The following is a 20,568-nucleotide window of genomic DNA, read 5'->3' on the forward strand; positions in this document are numbered from 1 at the left end:
GAATATTATGATTGACAGTGAAATTGTTGAGTGTAATATAATTGTTTCCTTGACGCGCGGCGGGGAGAGGTTATGGTTGAAATTATAAATAATTTGGGAGGTTATTTAACTCGTGGAATTGGAGCGATGCAAGTCCGCTGTAGGATGAGTTGCGCATGCGTGATTTTTAAGATTCTGACCCGCAAGAAGAAACCGCTGGTAAGCTAAATTTAGTCCCAAATTGATCAGCTAATATGCATGTATATTGCTTTGACGTGCCTGCAATAAGCGCTACAGAATCCTGAAACTAACGCTTGCAGATGGTAAGAGAATTTGTAATTTTCTTGCGGTTGACATCCAGCATGCATGAACATAATTAGTCATAAAGCTATTTGGTATCGCAAATCATTTAAGAATTCAATATATTCTGTCATTCGATAGCCTATTACATCAGGTTTCCAGAGAACTAACGGTCCGCAACATACTAGGGATTTTATTTTTTCTCGCCTGAATGTCATGAAACGATATCATTCATTCGAAATCTTGCCAGGATTTTTTTATATATAAAAAACATTTTCACAAATTGTTTTTTTCTTCTCAAATAGCTTCAAGGGTTTCTGATCCTCCGCCATTTTACTGCTGAATTGCTGTGTTTTTGTTAAATTAATAATATAATTATTTTGCTTTGTGGCGCTACTTTCCCTTGTTATTCGAAGAGGAGCGTTGTCAAATAAAGCAGTTGACATTACAGAAAGGTCATAATAGCTCAATGAAATTGTTTATTTTTTAAATAAATCATTCCTTGAATGTACTTTATCACCGATGCTGTCAAGTGAGTCTAAAATTCAATTTTTAAGGTTCCCTCACAACAATGCAGAGAAAAACAGCATTATTATTAATAAAAGGAGAAGAATGGTCCTATGTATTTAGCTGTTTAGTGGTAATAGAGAACAAGACTGGATGCAGGGGATGCATAATATGGGGAATACATCTGAATCCTGTAACCTTTCTGGCATTCAGGACCCATATTCCAATGTCACTTAAACTGTCATTCTAATCCTAATAAATATGTGAAATTGTGATGGTTAAACTGACATGATCTTTTTTTCAGAGGCAATAAGTGAAGTCTGCCATGAGTGCCAAAGTGGAGCTGGATGTTTCAGCCAAAGAAGCAGATCCCAATCCTTCCAGTGATGCCCTCTCCTCCAATGACAGCCTGTCAAAGAAGACACACCCACAGACCACAGCACTCATCCTGCCAGGTGAGATAAGGCCACCATGACTCCTGGATCTATTACACTCAATAGTGTTCCGTAATGTATTGCACCCTGAACTTTCTCCAGCTCAGAGATATGCTGCACAATGTCCTAAGTTTTGACAAAACAGAGGGGGGTACATACTACCCTCCTACTAGTTTCACACAGCTACATATCACATTCGCTCAGAACTTAGAAGACTGGCCCCTCTCTCCCCAGCCCCTGTTCCCAGTACACAGAAGGTGGAGGTCTCTCCGGGTGCTGCTGAGGCAGGTAATGGAGCCACTGCTGGAGAGGTGGAAACCCCCACTCTAGCCCCCCAGGTTGGGGGAGCCTGTAGCATCGTCCATGTACTGGAGTGGAAAGAAGGGATGGCCATCTTACCCAGCAGCAACCTTAAGGTGAATAACATCTGATGGCCGTTGTATGTTATTATAAGCATAGGGTTCTCTAGTATTAAGCATTGTTGGAGTAAAGAGGCCAGCCAGCCTGGTCTCATAGAATAGATGTAACATAGTTTAAGTAAATCCGGAACACTCAAATTAGAATGATATGTTCGGTATGGTTACATAAGACAAGACAGAAGGTTACTGAGGGAAAAAACGTAAGTAGGGTGGGTTGGTTGGTTGGTTTGGCGCATAAAGCGAATGTTAAGCAACCCAAGGGTTGCTTGTTCAAAACTCATCACAGACAACTTTAGCTAATTAGTAACTACTTACTACTTTTTGCTACTTTGCAACTTCTTAGCATGTTAGCTAACCTTTTGTCCTTAATCCCTAGCCAAACTAATGTTAGCCACCTAGCTAACATTAGCCACAACAAATTGGAATTCATAACATCATACGTTTTGCAAATGTGTAACATATTGTATGAATTGCAATTTGTAACATATTCTACAAATTCAAATTCGTAACATTTCATACAAATTGTAATTCGTAATATATCATACGGCAGGTAGCCTTGTGGTTAGAGCATTGAGCTAGTAACCGAAAGGTTGCTAGATCAAATCCCCAAGTTGACAAGGTAAAAATCTGTCGTTCTGCCCCTGAACAAGGCAGTTAACACACTGTTCCTAGGCCGTCATTGTAAACAAGAATTTGTTCTTACCTGACTTGCCTAGTTAAATAAAGGTAAAATTAAAATAAATATGAAATGGACATCCACAAATGAATGCATACAAAACGTAACATGTCATAAGAATTTGGAGTGTCCTGGATTTACCCCTGAGTCCAGGTTGTGTATGCACATGGTTGAAATACAGTATGTGTATTTTTCAGTTCTGTGTGAGTGACTGTGGAACACTGGAGATGATCAGCCAAGAAAAAATCAGCAGTGCTGAACCAGCAGTAATGGTGTCTGGGAAAATAACTGACTCCAAAAACAGGCCAACTAACAAAACAGGTAGGATACTGGAAATTAGGAATTTCTGTGTGTTTTCTGCAGCTGAATAGTCCCTTAACTAAATCCGAATGGAAATTATCTAGCTAGTGAACTAGGAAGTTCACAACTCATATTTAATTCCAGAAATATCCTCAAAAACAATTTGCTATACTGTATGCAATCCTTTCCTAATCCCAACCTGATATAATGCCTCCGACTATGTGATCACTCTCTCCGTAGCCGATGTGAACAGGTTGACATTCACAAGGCCGCAGGGCCAGATGGATTACCGGACAGCTACTCAGAGCATGCGCTGACCAACTGTCAAGTGTCTTCACTGACATTTTCAACCTATCAAGTTTCAAGCAGACCATAGTCCATGTGCCCAAGAACGCCATGGTAACCTGCTGTTGTGTCTTTACTATCATTAACGTAAGACTTTTGTTTTTTTATCAAAGATTCTCTGTAATTAGCATTTCGTGATTAACTAATTAGGCAAATGTAATTAACTAGGAAGTCGGGGCACCAAGGAAAATATTAAGATTACAAAGTTATAATTTTCCTAATAAAACTTTTCAGATATTTTAATATCTGATCAATTAGTCTTCTTAATTAATTAAATATTTAGTTTACCTCACGTTAGTCTCATTCCAAACTTTGTAAGTGGTTGGAAATCTGCACGAACCCAGTCTTCACTATGAGTCATCCATACATCAATTGTCTTAAATCATTTATTTACTAACTACGTAATTCACAGAAATGCATAAACAAACAGTACCTAGTTGCAAGGAAATGATAACGGAGTTTCCCTAGTGGGATAAACCGGCAACGCGGCTTGGTGTACAAAAGGGAAGTGGGGGTCGACTGAGATAAGACAACACACAGTTCATAATTATAACAATTTAAATGCTAATCCTTTGCACATGAACGCTCACTCATTCGGGAACAATTGCAATCAATATATATATTTACACTCAGTGTGTCGTCGGGATCTCTGTTGAAAAGTTTGTTTCTGTTGGAGAGTTTTGTCCGCCCTCTCTGTCGTGGTTAGATGGATAGTTCAGAGTGACATTCATTTATGTCGTTATAGAATAGCTGTTTCGGCGGTTGTCTTCGCCTTCAATGATACCGAATTCCTAGCTGCAGACTAGTAATTCATATCAAAGACATGTTCTTACTCTGTCGGTATCGATAGTCTTAGAGTTTAACCACGTGGGATGGTTAAAAGATTCAGCAGTCTTGTCTCAAACCCTGGCCCTCTCGTTATTGAGGTAAGCTGGTCTGTAACCTTTGTCCTCTCGTAATTGAGAGCAACATGGTCTGTTGAGAAATTCTCAAGGTGGGTTTTTTATTTGGGACAGAAGAAAAAGGCTTTCTCATGACGCCAGGTCCTAACTGTGCTCATGGGCGGTCCTCTGATTTAGTTCAATTCAAAAGGGAATTGGAGTTTCCTTCATTAAACAGTCCAAAATCACATTACACAATTTTACAAACAGTATCATTCTCACTCATTCATCTTACACAACAATTAGATGTAAACCTCATATCTGAGGCTATTATATAAACAGCATTATGGTAATGTGGCCATATTGTCTCCCATGAGTTTCCAAAATTGTACCAAAAGGACCAGTTCGTAGCTAGCAGTATACCTTCTCCGAAACATAAATGTTGTTCGGACCTCAAGTTCTGTGAGGTGGAAGAAATTCCTTTGTTCTCTTCTATGAAAACTCGACTCACTCTCTATACTGTGGCCATGAGGAGATAATCTCCTCCAGGAATTTACGACCTCTCTCTGACCACAGCAGCCTGGGTGTAGGAGACAGGGAGAGTGGGATGGGGCTTGCTGTACCCAAAAAGGGCAATATCATGACACTGCCTAAATGACTACCAATCCATAGCACTCACGTCTGTAGCCATTAAGTACTTTGAAAGGCTGGTCATGGCCCCCATTAACACAATCATCCCAGAAACCCTATATCCACCCCAATTCACATACTGCCTCAACAGATCCACGGATGACGCAATCTCCAATGTACTCCACACTGCCCTTTCCCACCTGGACAAAAGGAACACCTACGTGAGGATGCTATTCATTGACTACAGCTCAGTGTTCAACACCATAGTGCCCTCAAAACTATTACTAATCTAACGACCCTGGGACTAAACACCTCCCTCTGCAACTGGATTCTGGACTTCCTGACGGGCCTCCTCTAGGTGATAAGGGTAGGCAACAATGCATCTGCCACCCTGACCCTCGACACGGGGCCCCTCGGGTGCGTGCTTAGTCCCCTCCTGTACTCCCTGTTCACCCACGACTCCATTCACATCGACAGGGCTGTAGTGGAGTGTGTCGAGAGCTTCAAGTTCCTTGTCGTCCACATCACTAACAAACTATCATGGTCCAAACACATCAAGTCAGTCTTGAAGATGGCACGACAACACCTATTCCCCCTCAGGAAACTAAAGAGATTTGGCATGGGTCCTCAGATCCTCAAAAATTTATACAGCTGCACCATCGAGAGATTTCTGACTGGTTGCATCACCACTTGATATGGCAACTGCTCGGCAACCGACCGCAAGGCGCTACAGAGGGTAGTGGTTACGGCTCAGTACATCACTGGGGCCAAGCTTCCTGCCATCCAGGACCTCTATACCAAGCAGTGTCAGAGGAAGGCCCTACAAATTGTCAGACTCCAGCCACTCTAGTCATAGACTGTTCTCTCTGCTACCGCACAGGAAGCGGTTCCGGAGCAGCAAGTCTAGGTCCAAAAGGCTCCTTAACAGATTCTACCCCCAAGCCATTAGACTGCTAAAGAGTCAATTGGGTCCCTGGACTATTTTGTATTGACCCCCTTTTTTCTGCTGCTGCTATTCGCTGTTTATTATCTATGCATAGTCGCTTTACCTCTAACTACATATACATATTACCTCAAATAACCTGTGCCACCGCACATTCACTCTGTACCGATACCCCATGTATATAGTGCATTCGGAAAGTATTCAGACACCTTGACTTTTACCACATTTTGTTATGTAACAGCCTTATTCTAAAATCTTTTTTTTCTCCCCCTCCTCAATCTACACACAATACCCCATAATGACAAAACAAAAAACAGGTTTTTTGATTTTTTTGCAAATGCATAAAAAAACAAAAACAGAAATCACTTATTTACATAAGTATTCAGACACTTTGCTATGAGACTCGAAGTTGAGCTCAGGTGCATCTTGTTTCCATTGATCATCCTTGAGATGTTTCTACAACTTGATTGGAGTCCACCTGTGGTAAATTCAATTGATTGGACTTGATATGGAAAGGTGCACACCTTTCTATATAAAATACCACAGCTGACAGTGGATGTCAGAGCAAAAACCAAGCCATGAGGTCGTAGGAATTGTCCGTAGAGCTCTAAGACAGGATTGTGTTGAGGCACAGATCTGGGAAAGGGTACCAACAATGTCTGCAGCATTGAAGGTCCCCAAGACACCGTGGCCTCCATCATTCCTCCATCATTCTAAAATGGAAGAAGTTTGGAACCACCAAGATTCTTCCTAGAGCTGGCCGCCTGGCTAAACTGAGCAATCGGTGGAGAAGGGCCTTGGTCATAGAGGTGACCAAGAACCCAATGGTCAAACTGACAGAGCTCCAAAGTTCCTCTGTGGAGATGGGAAAACCTTCCAGAAGGACAACCACCTTTGCAGCACTCCACCAATCAGGTCTTTATGGTAGAGTGGCCCGACGGAAGCCACACCTCAGTAAAAGGCACATGGCAGTCTGCTTGGAGTTTGCCAAAAGGCACCTAAAGGACTCTCAGACCATGAGAAACAAGATTCTCTGGTCTGATGAAACCAAGCTTGAAATCTATGGCCTGAATACAGGTGTGCCAAGCTTGTAGTGTCATACCCAAGAAGACTTGAGGCTGTAGTCACTGCCAAAGTACTGAGTAAAGGATCTGAATTCTTATATAATTGTGATATTTCAGTTTATTTTTAATACATTTGCAAAAATGTCTAAAAACCTGATTTTGCTTTATCATTATGAGGTATTGTGTGTAGATTGAGGGGGGGGGGGGACTTTTTCATCCATTTTAGAAAAAGGTTGTAACAGAATGTGGAAAAAGTCCAGGTCTGAATTCTTCCCCAATGTACTGTATATCCTCGTTATTACTTTTTTTTTCTTTCTTTCTTTAGTTTAGTTTATTTTGTATATATTTTTTAGCAAATATTGTTTTACTTTAAAGCAAATTCAGCATTGTTGGTTAAGTGCTTGTAAGTAAGCATTTCAAGTTATGCTTACTTACAAGCGCCGAATACCTGTTGTATTCGGAGCATGTGACAAATAAAATTTGATTTGATTCCATTGTAGATATGGTGTCTCCTCTCAGCTCTGTGGGTGGTGTAGCTGTGGAACAAGAGAGGCCCATCAAGATTGAGCCTAAGACCCAGGGAGGGCCAGGACAACAGGAGAGCTGTGATCCTATGGCACAGAGAACCTACCCAGAGCAGCTACGCAGGGAGCCTATGACTGACAAGTAAGTACTGAAGACTGAAGCCTTTCCACACTTTAGAAAGTTAATTTTTATGAAAACATCCTTTTACCATAGAAAGTGCAATTCATGCTAAATTAAAATCAAGGAACCTTAAGGAACCATAAGCATACTGTGGATGCTCAGACACAAAACAAACTACAGGAAGATATTAACCACCATGCAGAAGATGTAACGTAGGTCATAGGTAGCCTAAGGCAAAGCTTTGTAGTGGACTCAACTATTATCTGAAATGTTCTTTAGGAGGGGGGGAGGCACAGATAAGATTCCCGGGGGCAGGGTAGCATCTCTGGACCCTGAGCTGCTGAAACCCATGAAGAAGAGGAAGAGGAAGGACTACCTGAGTCCATCAGAGGAAGAATCTGAGCTGGATGGAATGGTGGGAAAGGCTCGAGTGTCACTTCATCCCACATAAAGCGTGCACAATTTAGTAGTATATTTTGTTGTTGTAATAAGTAAATGATCTCACATGTACGTGATGTTATGCATCAATCATTTTTTTTGTTCTGTACGACCATTCATAGTGTAGGCACTATGTCTTTGTTGTCGTAAATCTGCGTGTTGTATTTGTGGTTCTAGGATTACTTGAAGACAGAAAGCAGACACAACAAAGCAGGTAAGAATCAGCTAAATTGTATATATTTTTTTTCTTCATATTTCTGTTGTGTCAGAACTCCCATAAGCTTTAAGTTGTGTTTTCTGTTTGTGTACAACAGGTGCTGTTGAAGTCCATATGGATCTGTGGACATGGGGACAGTATCTGGAGGAGACCAAAGCAGTGGCAGCTCCGGCCAAACTCTTTCAAGAGGTGGGTTTTATTGTCTTTGGTACATACTAAATGAGAGAACAACAGTTGATATTCTTTGCAAATGAAAGTGGGTGTAAGTGGGCTTGTGGGCGTGCATTCATGTGTGTATAACTGTGCTTTTCTCACTATGCCCCCTGTATTTTCAGTCTCAGAGAGTCCCTCAGTGCAAAAGCAGCTTCCGCCAGGGCATGAAGTTAGAGGGCATCGACCCGCAGCACCCCTCCATGTACTTTGTTCTGACTGTGGCTGAGGTACTGTGTGCATCGCTGCTCAACCTACAGTCGCATGCTCTTTGAGGTTTGCTTCTACCTCTCTCCCTGTCCTGACTGCTTTGCTGCATACACACTACATACCCTGGAACACTTTGATGAATCACAGAGAGAGATATAAGGGAAGAGAAGAATCCACATAACTGGGGAAGGACACGGAGAGAGACTTGGGGAGACATGGTTTGACTCCTGTCTGTCTTCTCCTGTCCGTAGGTTTGTGGCTACAGGCTGCGTCTCCATTTTGACGGATACTCAGACTGTCATGACTTCTGGGTAAATGCCAACTGCCCCGACATCCACCCGGCGGGATGGTGTGAGAGCACTGGACACAAACTCTACACCCCCAAAGATAAGAGTACACTGGGCTTTGGTTTGGGGTTGGGCTGCACTTTGGACACTGAATTAGTTTTATGTTCACATTTTGAATGTGGCGTAGATCATTCGCCCAAGCATCTAAAGTATGTCATTCATAAGGTAACTAATGAGAATGTCCTCATTAGAGTAGTGGTCCAGGAAAATCTCCACATTATATGTTTGTGTCTGTTTGTGCCACAGGCTGCAAAGAGGAGGAGTTCTCCTGGGCCAGCTACCTGAAAATGAGTAAAGCACAAGTTGCACCTAAAGAGGTGTTTGCCAGCCCTGGAAGAGTAAGTATAAGCATGACTCTTATCCTCAATCAGTGGTATGCATCTGTCTGAAGTAAGTAACTGTAAGTGACTAATGTGGTGTGTTTGTGTTGGTGGTCCCCTGGTCAGACGGATACGGAGTGTGGTTTTGAGGTGGGCATGAAGCTGGAGGCGGTCGACCGCATGAACCCCTCTCTCATTTGCGTGGCGACCGTGACTGACGTGGTGGACGACCGCTTCCTGGTTCACTTTGATAACTGGGACGACACGTATGACTACTGGTGAGGACATTTTTCATGTATTTTTCATGGATTCTCTAAATTATGAACTGTGCTGTTTTACTAGCCATGATGCCATGATTTAAATTCTAATCTAATTGGTTGATGTTGCATTACGCCATCCAGGTGTGATGCCAGCAGTCCATACATCCATCCTATTGGCTGGTGCCAAGAGAGGAGCCTCCCCCTCACGCCACCTCAAGGTGACTGACAAAGTTCTAAGATATGACTATAGGTCTAATAAGTGAACTATAGGGAATGCAGTGGAATTTCACACACACCTATGAGCTAGATCCCATGTGCCCCATCTGTCCTGTCAGATTACCCAGACCCAGGCAGGTTCTCCTGGCCAAGGTACCTCGACGAGACTGGCTCTACCGCCGTGTCTGCTGAGGCTTTTAAAGTGGTGAGTACTAACATGGGTGAATACATTTTATTTGACTTGAATCCTTTTTGGTGGGGTAAAGTGTAGTTGTGAACATACAGTACAGTGCCTTGCGAAAGTATTCGGCCCCCTTGAACTTTGCAACCTTTTGCCACATTTCAGGCTTCAAACATAAAGATATAAAACTGTATTTTTTTGTGAAGAATCAACAACAAGTGGGACACAATCATGAAGTGGAACGACATTTATTGGATATTTCAAACTTTTTTAACAAATCAAAAACTGAAAAATTGGGCGTGCAAAATTATTCAGCCCCCTTAAGTTAATACTTTGTAGCGCCACCTTTTGCTGCGATTACAGCTGTAAGTCGCTTGGGGTATGTCTCTATCAGTTTTGCACATCGAGAGACTGAAATTTTTCCCATTCCTCCTTGCAAAACAGCTCGAGCTCAATGAGGTTGGATGGAGAGCATTTGTGAACAGCAGTTTTCAGTTCTTTCCACAGATTCTCGATTAGATTCAGGTCTGGACTTTGACTTGGCCATTCTAACACCTGGATGTGTTTATTTTTGAACCATTCCATTGTAGATTTTGCTTTATGTTTTGGATCATTGTCTTGTTGGAAGACAAATCTCCGTCCCAGTCTTAGGTCTTTTGCAGACTCCATCAGGTTTTCTTCCAGAATGGTCCTGTATTTGGCTCCATCCATCTTCCCATCAATTTTAACCATCTTCCCTGTCCCTGCTGAAGAAAAGCAGGCCCAAACCATGATGCTGCCATCACCATGTTTGACAGTGGGGATGGTGTTTTCAGGGTGATGAGCTGTGTTGCTTTTACGCCAAACATAACGTTTTGCATTGTTGCCAGAAAGTTCAATTTTGGTTTCATCTGACCAGAGCACCTTCTTCCACATGTTTGGTGTGTCTCCCAGGTGGCTTGTGGCAAACTTTAAACGACATTTTTTATGGATATCTTTAAGAAATGGCTTTCTTCTTGCCACTCTTCCATAAAGGCCAGATTTGTGCAATATACGACTGATTGTTGTCCTATGGACAGAGTCTCCCACCTCAGTTGTAGATCTCTGCAGTTCATCCAGAGTGATCATGGGCCTCTTGGCTGCATCTCTGATCAGTCTTCTCCTTGTATGAGCTGAAAGTTTAGAGGGACGGCCAGGTCTTGGGTAGATTTGCAGTGGTCTGATACTCCTTCCATTTCAATATTATCGCTTGCACAGTGCTCCTTGGGATGTTTAAAGCTTGGGAAATCTTTTTGTATCCAAATCCGGCTTTACACTTCTTCACAACAGTATCTCGGACCTGCCTGGTGTGTTCCTTGTTCTTCATGAAGCTCTCTGCGCTTTTAACGGACCTCTGACACTATCACAGTGCAGGTGCATTTATACCGGAGACTTGATTACACACAGGTGGATTGTATTTATCATCATTAGTCAATTAGGTCAACATTGGATCATTCAGAGATCCTCACTGAACTTCTGGAGAGAGTTTGTTGCACTGAAAGTAAAGGGGCTGAATAATTTTGCACGCCCAATTTTTCAGTTTTTGATTTGTTAAAAAAGTTTGAAATATCCAATAAATGTCGTTCCACTTCATGATTTTGTCCCACTTGTTGTTGATTCTTCACAAAAAAATACAGTTTTATATCTTTATGTTTGAAGCCTGAAATGTGGCAAAAGGTCACAAAGTTCAAGGGGGCTGAATACTTTCGCAAGGCACTGTAATTACTGTTACGAGTTAATGAGTTGAAATTAGATTAACTGTAGGGACTGATTTGAGGTTAAGTGGCGCTGTGTGATGATGATGTGACCCTCCCCTCTGCAGCGTCCTGCCCATTGCTTCCAGGCTCAGATGAAGCTGGAGGTGGTGGACAAAAGGAGCCCCGGCCTGATACGGGTGGCCACAGTGGAGGAGGTCGACACCCACCGCATTAAGGTCAACCAGTAGTGTGTGTGTGTTAGGGATGCACGGGTCAGCTGTTTGATCACCCACCGCATTAAGGTCAACCAGTAGTGTGTGTGTTAGGGATGCACGGATCAGCTGTTTGATCACCCACCCGCAATTGCAAATTACCCTTCCGCAACCGTCCGACTATACACTGAGTGTACAAAACATTAAGCTGCTATTTCCATGACATAAATTGACCAGGTGAATCCAGGTGAAGGATACAGTGCATTCGGAAAGTATTCAGACCCCTTGACTTTTTACATACTTTGTTACGTTACAGCCTGATACAATTTCATTTAGAAAAATGTTTTTCCTTCATCGATCTACACACAATACGCCATAATGACAATGCAAAAACTTTTTTGCAAATGTATAGAAAATATCACATTTTCATAGGTATTCAGACCCTTTACTCAGTACTTTGTTGAAGCACCTTTGGCAGCGTTTACAGCCTTGAGTCTTCTTAGGTATGATGCTAGAAGCTTGGCACACCTGTATTTGGGAAGTTTATCCCATTCTTCTCTGTAGATCCTCTCAAGCTCTGTCAGGTTGGACGGAGAGGGTCACTGCACAGTTATTTTCAGGTCTCTCCAGAGATGTTTGATCGGATTCAAGTCCGGATTCTAGCTGGGCAACTCAAGGACATTGAGACTTGTCCCGAAGCCATTCCTGCGTTGTCTTGGCTGTGTGCTTAAGATCGTTGTCCTGTTGGAAAGTGAACCTTAGCCCCAGTCTGAGGTCCTGAGTGCTTTGGAGCAGGTTTTCATCAATGATCTCTCTGTACTTTGCTTCGTTCATCTTTACCTCGGTCCTGACTAGTCTCCCAGTCCCTAGCTCCAAACAAAATCCCCACAGCATGATGCTGACACTACTATGCTTCACCGTAGGGATGGTGCCAGGTTTCTTCCAGACGTGACGCTTGGCATTCAGGTCATAGAGTTCAAGCTTGGTTTCATCAGACCAGAGAATCTTGTTTTTCATGGTCAGAGTCCTTTAAGTGCCTTTTAGCAAACTCCAAGTGGGCTGTCACGTGCCTTTTACTGAGGAGTGGCTTCCGTCTGGCCACTCTACCATAAATGGCTGATTGGTGAAGTGCTCCAGAGATGGTTGTCCTTCTGGAAGGTTCTCCCATCGCCACAGAGGAATTCTGTAGCTCTGTCAAGGCGACCATCGGGTTCTTGGTCACATCCCTGACCAAGGCCCTTCTACCCCGATTGCTCAGCTTTGGCCGGGTGGCCAGCTCTAGGAAATTACTTGGTGGTTCCAAACTTCTTCTATTCAAGAATAATGGCGGCACTGTGTTCTTGAGGAGCTTCAATGCTGCAGACATTTTTCGGTACCCTTACCCAGATATGTGCCTTGACACAATCCTGTCTCTGAGTTCTACCGACAATTCCTTGGCTTGGTTTTCGCTCTGACATGCACTGTAAACCGTGGGACCTTCTATAGAAAGGTGTGTGCCTTTCCATATCAAGTCAAATCAATTGAATTCACCACAGGTAGACTCCAATCAAGTTGTAGAAACATCTCAAGGATGATCAATGGAAACAGGATGCACCTGAGCGCAATTTGGAGTCTCATAGCAAAGGGTCTGAATACTTATGTAAATAATCAATAAGATTCAATCAAATCTATTTTCAAAGCCCTTTTTACATCAGCCGATGTCACAAAGTGCTGTACAGAAAGCTAGCCTAAAACACCAAACAGCAAGCAAAGCAGATGTAGAAGCACGGTGCCTAGGAAAAAACTCCCTAGAAAGGCCGGAACCTAGGAAGACACCTAGAGAGGAAGCAGGCTCTGAGGGTTGGACAGTCCTCTTCTGGCTGTGCCGGGTGGCAGGTAGCCTAGTGGTTAGAGTGTTGGACTAGTAAAGGAAAGGTTGCAAGATTGAATCCCCGAGCTGACATGGTAAAAATCTGTCGTTCTGTCCCTGAACAAGGCAGTTAACCCACTGTTCCTAGGCCGTCATTGAAAATAAGAATGTGTTCTTAACTGACTTGCCTAGTTAAATAAAGATAAAATATATCTCTTTTTTGAATTCATTTTTTTATATACATTTGCAAAACTTTCTAAAAACCTGTTTTAGTTTTGTCATAATGGGGTATTTTGTGCAGATTGATGAGAACACTTTTTAATTAAATACATTTTAGAATAAGGCTGTAACGTATCAGAATCTGGAAAAAGTCAAGGGGTCTGAATACTTTCGGAATGCACTGTATGATCCCATATTGATGTCACTTGTTAAATCCACTTCAATCAGTGTAGATGAAGGGGAGGAGACCGGTTAAAGAAGTATTTTTAAGCCTTGAGACAATTGAGACATGGATTGTGTATGTTCAGAGGGTGAATGGGCAAGACAAAACGATTTAAGTGCCTTTAAATGGTGTATGGTAGTAGGTCCCTGGTGCACCGGTTTGTGTGAAGAACTGCAATTCTGCTGGGTTTTTCACGCTCAACAGTTTCCCGTGTGTATCAAGAATGCTCTACCATCCAAAGGACATCCAGCCAACTTGACACAACTGTGGGAAGTATTGGAGTAAACATGGGCCAGCATCCCTGTGGAATGTTTTCGTCACCTTGTTGGGTCCATGTACCGACGAATTGAGGCAGTTCTGAGGGGAGGAACTCAATATTAGGAAGGTGTTCCTCATTTTTGGTATACTCAGAGTATGTGATAAAGTCAAAATCTGAGGCCTGCCCTCGACCCTAACCCATACAGTTCAAGTCAGAGGTTTATATACACTTTTTTAACCACTCCACACATTTCTTGTTAACAAACTATAGTTTTGGAATGTCGGTTAGGACATCTACTTTGTGCATGAAGTAATTTTTCCAACAATTGTTTACAGACAGATTATTTCACTTATAATTCACTGTATCATAATTCCAGTGGGTCAGAAGTTTACATACACTAAGTTGTATGTGCCTTTAAACAGCTTGGAAAATTCCAGAATATGATGTCATGGCTTTAGAAGCTTCTGATAGGCTAATTGACATCATTTGAGTCAATTGGAGGTGTACCTGTGGATGTATTTCAAGGCCTACCTTCAAACTCAGTTCCTCTTTGCTTGACATCATGGGAAAATCACAAGAAATCATCCAAGACCTCAGAAAATAAATTGTAGACCTCCACAAGTCTGGTTCATCCTTGGCAGCAATTTCCAAACGCCTGAAGGTACCACGTTCATCTGTACAAACAAGTATAAACACCATGGGACCACGCAGTAGTCATACCGCTCAGGAAGGAGATGTGTTCTGTCTCCTAGAGATGAACGTCCTTTGGTGCGAAAAAAGTGCAAATCAATCCCAGAACAACAGCAAAGGACCCTGTGAAGATGCTGGAGGAAACAACTACAAAAGTATCTATATCCACAGTAAAACGAGTCCTATATCGACATAACCTGAAAGGCCGCTGAGCAAGGAAGAAGCCGCGATTTTGGACTATGCTCCAAAACCGCGATTAAAAAAGCCAGACTATGATTTGCAACTGCACATGAGGATAAAGATCGTACTTTTAGAAGAAATGTCCTCTGGTCTGGTGAAACAATTTTTTTACTGTTAAGCCATAATGATCAACGTTATGTTTGGAGGAAAAGGGGAGGCTTGCAAGCCGAAGAACACCATCCTAACCATGAATCACGGGGGGTGGCAGCATCATGTTGTGGGGGTGCTTGGCTTCAGGAGGGACTGGTGCACTTCTCAAAATAGATGTCACCATGAGGTAGGAAATTATGTGGATATATTGAAGCAACATCTCAAGACATCAGTCAGGAAGTTAAAGCTTGGTCGCAAATGGGTCTTCCAAATGGACAATGACCCCTAGCATACTTCCAAAGTTTTGGCAAAATGGCTTAAGGACAACAATGTCAAGGTATTGGAGTGGCCATCACAAAGCCCTGACCTCAATCCTATAGAAAATTTGTGGGCAGAACTGAAAAAGCTTGTGCGAGCAAGGAGGCCTACAAACCTGACTCGGTTACACCAGCTCTGTCAGGAGGAATGGGCTGAAATTCACCCAACTTATTGTGAGAAGCCTGTGGAAGGCTACCTGGAACGTTTGACCCAAGTTAAACAATTTAACGGCAATGCTACCCAATACTAATTGAGTGGATGTAAACTTCTGATCCACTGGGAATGTGATGAAAGAAATAAAAGCTGAAATAAATCTTTCTCTCTACTATTATTCTGACATTTCACATTATTCAAATAAAGTGGTGATCCTAACTGACCTACGACAGGGAATGTTTACTAGGTTTAAATGTATTTGGCTAAGGTGTATGTAAACTTCCGACTTCAACGGTATATAGAAAATGCGCAGTACAGTTCCCTTTTTTTCTATTGAACATTTATTGAACAATGACGTTTCTCTTTAACATTTCTTAATTTATTTATTGAATATTTAGGTATATGGAACAGTATCCTAATGTTTTTCTTAAACAAAAAATGTCAAACAATTTCCTAAATTGACGCCTTGCTCATGGTTTTTATGGCCGAGTTCCCAAAAGCATTTGGGGATGTATTTGGAGCTCGTTAGTTCCTAAAGCATAGACTTATGCACTAATGCCAGATTTTAAAAAAGAATGAAAGAAAAACCTCAGTAGCCTATTGATATGAATGATACATTTCGGGATTTGTTTTTATACAGTCTTTGTTTTGTTCCCAGCCATTCATCCACACAATGTTTCATGACCCTAAACCCGTCCGCCCGTGGTTACAACGCGGGGACTACAGGTTATGAATCAATCCGCGTATCCCTGCTGTGCGTGCGTGTGTGTCTTGTGGTTGTATGTGCCAGTGCCACTACTACACTCCTGTAACTATGTCGTATTATACCATATTATACCATACAGATCCATTTTGATGGTTGGAGTCATATGTATGATGAGTGGATGGACTCGGACCACCCTGACACCCACCCGGTCGGCTGGTGTGAGAGTACGGGTCACCCGCTAAAAATCCCACCCCCGGAGTCCAACAAAACCCAACAGCTTGGTAACAGATACCATACTTCTCTGACTCTACTTCACCTTTATATGAGTGCTTACATGTTCGCTTTGATGACGTTGAGCTCTGTGTTCGTTTGTGTGTGTGTTTTAATAAGACCCCCGGGAACCTGCAACCACAGGCCAGTCCAGTTTCTCCTCCATGCCTTGCAAAGTAATCAACCACTCCAGATCCACAAAGTACAGCTTCCATCACAGGTCAGTAGGCGCCAGAAACAGGTCTTTGAAATGCCTATGAATCAGTCAATGTGAGTAGATGTGTTCCATACCAACCTTATGATTATGTTATCATGATGTTATAATGAAGTCAAACCTACTTTTTGAAACAGGAAGTGTCCAACGCCTGGATGTGATGGCTCGGGTCATGTGACTGGGCGGTTCACAGCGCATCACTGTCTGTCAGGCTGCCCATTGGCTGAGCGAAACCAGGGCAGACTCAAAACCGACCTATCAGATACAGAGGGGAGCGGAGCCAAGCGGAACATCTTAATCTTTGGCCAAAGGACCAAAAAGTCCCGGTACCATGGCAGGTAAGCCTCATGTTAACAGTGGCTAAGGCTGTAGTGGTATTTTGCTGTAACCTCTGTGACTGTAGCCTCCCTTCTCACCAGTTTCTCTCTTTCTCTCTTGTCAGGATTGGTCGTCCCCCCAAGTATAGAAAAAGCCAGCACAGAGGTTACCAGAGTGAGTATCACAGTTTTATGCTCTGCACACAGTACACATGCGTACTGTATCCATTTATGTCTATGGCCACACTCTGATTATATATAGCCTCAGTCTGAGTTTACTGCATCCTATATACAGGATTCTGTGTGTATGTGTTACATGGGTTAATATGTGTGATTTTGTGTGTGCTGATGTATGTGTGTGCTTTCCTGTGTTGCAGCGATGGCCACAGAGGGTATGTGCCCGTCTCTGTTCATGTCTGCCCTGTCGGCCCACCCGGACCCAACCCTGTCTCTGTGCTGGGAGCAACACTGCAAACTGCTGCCAGGCGTCCAGGGCATCCATGCTACACAGGTGGCAGCATGGACCGTGGAGGAGGTGAGAGCTGTAAAACTCACCCAGAGGTTAAAGTTCTCCGTCACTGCAACGGATTCCCAGTTTGAGGGGGAGATTATGATTTTGGGTTAAGAATAAATAAAAACACTCCAGGCCACACCTGAACATCTAAAACTAGACAAAACATATGTAGACATGAACCTATAATGAACCTTTTCAAATCAAATGGAAGCACTCACTAGTTACTGTAAGTCACTCTGGATAACAGTGTCTGCTAAATGACTAAAATATCAATGTAAATAACTGCCCCTTTTCTGGCCCGCAAATGGATTTTGACAAACACATCGGTTGTAAAAAAATATGTGCTGCCCTCCGTGGAATTTTGAAATCCTGATGCGGCCTTCAAGCTGAGATCGTCTTGCTTTAACCCCTGTACTTACCCCTATTTACCTTTGGCTTCAACAAACGGGTGAATCAGAGTACATTGATAACTCTTTGTGTTCTGTGTAACAGGTCTTTGGATTTGTCCAGAAACTGACTGGTTGTGAAGAACAAGCCTGTGTCTTCAAAGAGGAAGTGAGTACAATGTTAATTGATAATTAAGTATGAAGTAATGAAACAAACAAGAGCCCATTTAGAACAGCTAAATTAAGTCATTTAAGTTACGTTCTGTTGTCCTTTATTGTTGTTTTGTTTGCATGATAAACTTTTTTATATTCCTGTGATTGAGTTTCTTGTATATTTCTTCTCAGATGATTGACGGGGAGGCCTTCCTATTACTGACACAAACTGACATCGTCAAAATCATGAACATCAAACTTGGTCCCGCCCTCAAGATCTCCAACGCCATTTTAATGTTCAAGAGTATTGACGAAGGCCTCAAGTGATCCTGTCCCCACTCGGCCAGAGACTCCGTGACTAATCATCATGTGCCAAAATCATCCAGAACCCTACCCCTGTTATGTGTTTGGTGTTCAGTACCCATCAGAGAGAGAACAGGAGAGGGGGCTGAGAGATGAAAGTGGGGTGAGAGTGGAAAAGAGATGGGGACAGAACTGAGAAAGAGAAATAAAAAAACTGGGAAAAAGTGTAAGCAAATGTTTTTATAAGGTTGCTTCACTGCTCGTGCAATAAAATTAGTCAAATCTTAACTGAAAGTGTAAGAAGCGTCGAAAGATAAACTTTTGTAATTTATGCAAAATATATGGAATTATTTATGTGGGATGTTTTACTGCAATTTTTTGTCACAGATTTGAAATCCGGCGGGATTTTATGCTGCTGTTTCTTTACTTGGTCACTAGATACAGCATAAGGACAGTTTCTAAGACCAGAAAAGGTTTAAAGTTTCTCAAGTATTGATCTTACGTGAGATAAATTCAAAATCATGTTTCAAAATATGAACTTTGTTTCGAACATTTGAAAAGGTTTACATTTTCACTCAGAAATATCAAAATATCTGGGGGATTTATTGTTTTGAATCATTTTTATATTTTATGTAGGTTTATGCACTGTATTTAAATCAAATCATACAAGGGCTCCAGGATTCCTATAGCTATATTTCTCTCTGGTGGGCGAAACTGTATCACCATATTCTTGGATCAAAATCGTTCATTCCATATGTACAAATAAATGTCCAATTCAATCTCTTACTTGTCTTGACTTCAGTTGATTGGTGATGATGAAGTAAGTTCAATTCAAAATACTTGATCTTTATTAAATTGTGTATGTCTGCGCAGAGGGTAGTGCATACGGCAAGCGCTACTTTTTTGACTCATCACATAAGCTGCTGCTACTGTTAATTATCAATCCTGTTTCATAGGCATATTATTCCTAGTTATATGTACATACAGTGCCTTCAGAAATATCCATACCCCTTGACTTGTTCAAAATTTCGTTGTGTTACATCCTGAATTCAAAATGGATTAAATAGATTTTAAACATGAAATACAGAAATATGTCATTTACATAAGTATTCACACCCCTGAGTCAATACTCTGTCAAATTGGTTGTTGATCATTGCTAAACAACCATTTTAAGTCTTGCCATAGATTTTCAAGCAGATTTAAGACAAAACTGTATCTCGGCCACTCAGGAACATTCACTGCTTTCTTGGTAAGCAACTCCAGTGTATATTTAGCCTTGTGTTTATTGTCCTGCTGAAAAGTGACTTCATCTCCCAGTGTCTGGTGGAAAACAGACTGAACAAGCTTTTCCTCTAGGATTTTGCCTGTGCTTAGCTTCTTAGCTTCACTCTGTTTTTTTTTTAAATCCTGAAATATTCCCCAGTCCTTAATGATTACAAGCATACCCATAACATGATGCAGCCACCGCCATGCTTGAAAATATGAAGAGTGGTACACAGTAATGTGTTGTGTTGGATTTGCCCCAAACACAACACTTTGTACTCAGAACAAAAAGTTAATTGCTTTGCCACATGTTTTGCAGTATGACTTTAATCCCTTTGTCGCAAACAGGAGGCATGTTTGGGAATATTATTTATTCTGTACAGGCTCCCTTCTTTTCAATCTGTCAATTAGGTTAGTAATGTGGCGTAACCATAATGTTGTTGATCCATCCTCAGTTACCTCCTATCACAGCCATTAAACTCTGTTTTAACTGTTTTAAAGTCACCATTGGGCTCATGGTGAAATCCCTGAGCGGTTTCCTTCCTCTCCGGCAACTGAGTTAGGAAGGATGCCTGTATCTTTGTAGTGATTCGGTGTATTGATACACCATCCAAAGTGTAATTAATAACTTCCCCATGCTCAAAGGGTTATTCAATGTCTGCTTTCTTTGTTTTGTTTTTACCAATAGGTGCCCTTCTTCGTGAGGCATTGGAAAACCTCCCTGGTCTTTGTAATTGAATCTGTGTTTGAAATTCACTGCTCAACTGAAGGACCTTGCAAATAATTGTATGTGTGAGGTACAGAGATGGGGTAGTCATTCAAAAATCATTTTAAGCACTATTATTGCACACGGAGTGAGTCCCTGCAACTTATTATGCGACTTACTAAGCACATTTTTACTCCTGAACTTGCCATAACAAAGGGGTTGCTTATTGACTCAAGACATTTCATA

The 20,568-nt window shown here is 42.0% G+C and overlaps 1 protein-coding gene across 4 annotated transcripts; it reads left to right on the forward strand.

Annotated features, from left to right (window-relative positions):
- The first annotated feature begins 75 nt into the window (after positions 1–75).
- Positions 76–19,136, forward strand: LOC124045732 (lethal(3)malignant brain tumor-like protein 1). 4 transcript variants are annotated; one of them, XM_046365292.1, is made up of 22 exons: positions 76–198; positions 1,091–1,241; positions 1,455–1,636; positions 2,513–2,636; positions 6,979–7,144; positions 7,403–7,538; positions 7,739–7,775; positions 7,876–7,967; positions 8,114–8,218; positions 8,450–8,591; positions 8,792–8,883; positions 8,992–9,143; positions 9,267–9,343; positions 9,461–9,546; positions 11,363–11,473; positions 16,336–16,477; positions 16,587–16,686; positions 16,818–17,018; positions 17,123–17,172; positions 17,375–17,532; positions 18,004–18,066; positions 18,243–19,136. In XM_046365292.1, exons 2-22 carry the CDS (start codon positions 1,112–1,114, stop codon positions 18,375–18,377), a joined length of 2,481 nt encoding a protein of 826 aa, XP_046221248.1. In that variant the 5' UTR covers positions 76–198; positions 1,091–1,111; the 3' UTR covers positions 18,378–19,136. The 4 variants fall into 4 exon arrangements, with proteins under 4 accessions (XP_046221248.1, XP_046221246.1, XP_046221249.1 ...); XM_046365290.1 differs by having other exon boundaries at positions 188–302; XM_046365293.1 differs by having other exon boundaries at positions 188–302; positions 8,450–8,585.
- Positions 19,137–20,568: the final 1,432 nt, after the last annotated feature.

Source organism: Oncorhynchus gorbuscha, linkage group LG10 (assembly GCF_021184085.1).
Source record: "Oncorhynchus gorbuscha isolate QuinsamMale2020 ecotype Even-year linkage group LG10, OgorEven_v1.0, whole genome shotgun sequence".
Taxonomy (NCBI): Eukaryota; Metazoa; Chordata; class Actinopteri; order Salmoniformes; family Salmonidae; genus Oncorhynchus; species Oncorhynchus gorbuscha.

Excerpts from the sequence above, each read along its gene's own strand:
- LOC124045732 (XM_046365292.1), top strand. The coding sequence starts at position 1,112 with ATGAGTGCCAAAGTGGAGCTGGATGTTTCAGCCAAAGAAGCAGATCCC. Across the intron at positions 2,637-6,978 it reads CAGGCCAACTAACAAAACAG|ATATGGTGTCTCCTCTCAGC; the intron begins GTAGGATACTGG and ends ATTCCATTGTAG. Across the intron at positions 17,019-17,122 it reads AAGTCCCGGTACCATGGCAG|GATTGGTCGTCCCCCCAAGT; the intron begins GTAAGCCTCATG and ends CTCTCTTGTCAG.